This window comes from Grammomys surdaster, unplaced genomic scaffold, assembly GCF_004785775.1.
Source record: "Grammomys surdaster isolate TR1022 unplaced genomic scaffold, NIH_TR_1.0 123046, whole genome shotgun sequence".
In the NCBI taxonomy this organism is placed as follows: Eukaryota; Metazoa; Chordata; class Mammalia; order Rodentia; family Muridae; genus Grammomys; species Grammomys surdaster.
The window spans coordinates 1-3,786 of NW_021618398.1; the positions used below are offsets into that span (position 1 = coordinate 1).

Genomic DNA, 3,786 nt, shown 5'->3' on the forward strand with positions numbered 1-3,786 from the left:
CATCCTTTAAGGAGCCTTCCAGCCAGTTTCAGTCCTGCTAGAAACTTTTCTCCATAGAGAGGCTGCACACAAGTAGCCTCTTGGTGCTATAGGACTACAGTCCAAGTTATGGTCCTTGGTAGTAATAATGACTAACCAGCACCATGGCTATTAAGAACACAGGTACTCACATCAGTTTGGCCATTGAGGTAACAACTGGTTTATTAAAAATTGACGTTTTGATTGCTTCTTCCTGTGAAGGCTTGATGCCCCAAAGAAGGGAGATGCTAGAGGGATGAGCCTGGAATGGGAGGGTAGATTGAGGAATACTCTCTTAGAGGGAAAGGGGAGGGGGTGGAGAGCAAGGTTCATGGATCGTAGACTGGGATGGGACATAATATTTGAAATATAAGTAAACAAAATGAATAACAACAAAAATGGGCATTTATTGTTGCAATCCCTAGGAGTTTAAAAAATAACTCCCTTTTATACTTGAACAGAGTACATCTGTAAAAATGAGAGAGGCAGGAAGCAATGTAGCGAAGTAGAACAGAAGAAACCTAATTATACTACTAGTTCATTGATCATTGATAGACACGCCTAAAATAATTATTCACTAGACATCTACCAACAGATGACAAGACACAATTTAAATATCAATTTGTACACAGATGACTTCATGCCATGAATGCAAGTATGGTTCATTGTAAGCATATCAGTTAAGTGTAAAACATCACACAATTAAACCAAGGATAAACTTAAATAAACATAGAAAGATATTTTCCAGAAAAACATGCAGAAAATGCTCTTAATACAGTCTAACAAGCATCACTTATCAAATTAAAAAAATAAACAAAAATTTGACAATCAAGGAAAACACATGTTGTAAAAATGAAGATTTCTGTGTTAAACCTGTGGATGACATTGTACCACATGAACAGAAGGATCAAAGAATTTCCATTAAAATCAAAGTGAGACCATGTCTTTGTACTGACACATGTATTTCATTTACATCATTCGAATTATGAATCAGGAGTATCTCTTTGAATTTGTCATCAGTCAGACTTTTAAATTGACTCTACTCAAACATGTGTAGAAATGGTTAGTCTGCCTTAAATGAAATGAGCAGAATATGGACAAGGAAATGTATGTTTTGAAATCATTGTAAAAAAAGTGTTTAAAATCTTAGTAAGCATGAAAATAAATAATAAAAATAAGTAGAGTAAAAGAAGAAAAATATTGTGCCCTGAAACATAAAGAAAGTTGATTATATTAATATTATAAGGCAAGATTATTTATCAACCCCCCCCCAAAAAAAAAAAAACCAAAAAGAGTTTTGGTTAACCGTTTTTCTGGAGACCATGGGATGAGTCTGTGGATAAGAAACTCTGTGATGGCAATCAGGATTTAACAAAAACAAAGGATTCAAATTCAGCATGCAGATATCAGATAAGTTCCAATGCAGCATCTACATAACCATCCCAAGATTCATTGTAAAGCCAAAATTTTTTTTATCTCAGAAATAATTGAATTAACTTTAAGCAATTTAAATCTGCCTCAGGTTTTGACACCATTTGCAAGCTCTGTAAATTCTTTCCACCTCAGGAAACACTCTATCTTCCTGGTCACTACACATCACCTCAGGACCTGCAAACCACAAATGAAGTAGAGCTGGTTATAGGCTGCTGTTTATCTGTTTCCACTTAGATTGATAAAGTTTCCTGTCCTAAGGTTGTTGAGGTTATCTTGGTTATCTGATATGTGAGGCCTTATTTTCCTGTTTTGGATGTCCTTTGCTCCTAATTTGCTACTATGTTGCTGCTACAAAACAGTAACTATAAGCAACATGAAGAGGAAAAGGTGGATTTGACTCATGGGTTACACTCAAGTGAAGGAAAGGCATGCACTTAGATAATGCAATTAAAACATAGTCACTCAAGAAACTCTGCTTACTGGTTTGTTGTGCATGATTTCCAATGACTACAGACAACACTGCTCCCAATAGGCTTGGCACCCTTACATCAATTAACAATTTAATATATATGCCGCAAATATTTCATAACAGGTGAGTCTGATGGAGGTAATTTCTGACCTAGAATTCTCTGTGCCTTTACACTGAATTATGTGATCAGGTGACAAGAATTAACTAGAGTAACCACCTTGAAATCTCTGTAGTGTTTTCACACAGCTTTTCTTCCTGAATTTCAAGGAGTTAGGAAACAATTCAATTTTTTCTCATTTTTTCAATATATTGATATCAGTCATTATACAATGTACTGTGTAAAATCTTCTAACTTTGTTGTTGTATATAAAATTAGTTTATTAATATCATATGCTAATATAATATAATTATATAAGAGGTAAGTAAAAATCCTGTTAGCAGCATTTGTCTACTTTTCATTAGATGCTGACTTCTGTGTGCAGTGCCGATTGTGGTCCTGGATTTAGAAAATTCAGGAAGGAAGGAATGGCATCATGCTGTTTTCACTGCAAACCTTGCCCAGAAAACGAAATTTCTAATGAGACAAGTGAGTATTTCCTTCTGGAATAATTTCTCCACATGGATTCTCATCTTGCTCTCATATTTGAATGCTGAAGTGGTCTAAAATGAAAGTTTAAAAATAAAATATGTTTCAGGCCTAAGTTAATCATTATAGGAATATAATAATTTAAAATGTCCTTACTAAGAAAAAAGGTAGAAATTGTCCTATATTTTTGAGTCCTTGAAAATTTATAATAGATGGCACACTCTCAAATAAATGGTTTTATTAAGAAAACTTCAGTGCCAGTGTACTCTAGACATCATCTTTCCTAGAATTTAATGCTCTATAAAAATATACCTAGATCATGAATGGTTAATGTAGTCATTTGTTTTGCCATGATGTTTGTGCTCTGACGCAAGTCTATACTTACCTTGCATATAAAGAAGCGCATGGAAGACAAAACAAGTCAGTGAGTATGGGTAAATAAATCCAAGTCCTCTGTAAGATGAATGAAGAGGGCAAACAATAACTTGTAACATTACCAGATATTCAAGTGAGTATTTGCTTTCCTTATAGGATATTTTGCATAATAAAAACATTCTTTTTATTGGACATTGTATGTATTTACATTTTATATGTCATCCCCTTTCCTCATTTCCCCTCTCTAGAAACTCCCTATCTCATCCTGCCTTTTCTTTTTGGCTTTTATACCATTTTAGTTAGATGCAAGTATTAAAATCAGTTCTAGGTAGAGATCTTATAACAGAGCCTTACCAACATAAGTCAGAAGTGGATAGCTTTTGATAATAGCATTTTCCATGAAAGGGATGGAAGGCGTTCTTGTCAGAACAACCTAAGACAGGCTAAATCTAGTTTAGTAATTTAAAAAAAAGGAGGAGTGGGGGGCATGGAGAGCTTTTAGGGCAGCTTGCCAAGAATCTGACATGGTCCAAGAACAAAAAGGGGTTGCTTGGCAAGCATATGACATCAGCCAAAGACAAGGAAGGGGGCTTCAGGCAGGAATCTGACATTAGGCTAGTAGAAATAAATAATTTCAGGCAGGAATCTAAATATTAGGGAAGAATAAAGAAGTAATTTCAGGCAGGAATCTAAATTTTAGGCTAGAACAAGGAAGTAGTCTTCAGACATGAAAGTTACTCTGGGCTCAGATATTTTTGTCATCCTGAAAAACATTCTTTTAAAAATAAAAGTTCAATCTTATTTGAAATTTAGAAAACTGAGTATCACTCTTGACATATTTTATGAAAATATGGGGAGCCCTGTATTCACTAGTATTATGTATGGTGCCAAGTTAAAAGTTTAT

General features: G+C 34.5%; 1 protein-coding gene across 1 annotated transcript in view; it reads left to right on the forward strand.

The window, feature by feature from the left end:
• The first annotated feature begins 143 nt into the window (after positions 1-143).
• Positions 144-3,786, forward strand: part of LOC114636233 (vomeronasal type-2 receptor 116-like) — a 4,922-nt gene continuing 1,279 nt past the window's right edge. Inside the window, exons 1-2 of the mRNA XM_028784438.1 lie at positions 144-188; positions 2,384-2,507. Of these exons, the coding sequence (XP_028640271.1) occupies positions 144-188; positions 2,384-2,507 (169 nt within the window). The remainder of the gene's footprint in view (positions 189-2,383; positions 2,508-3,786) is intronic.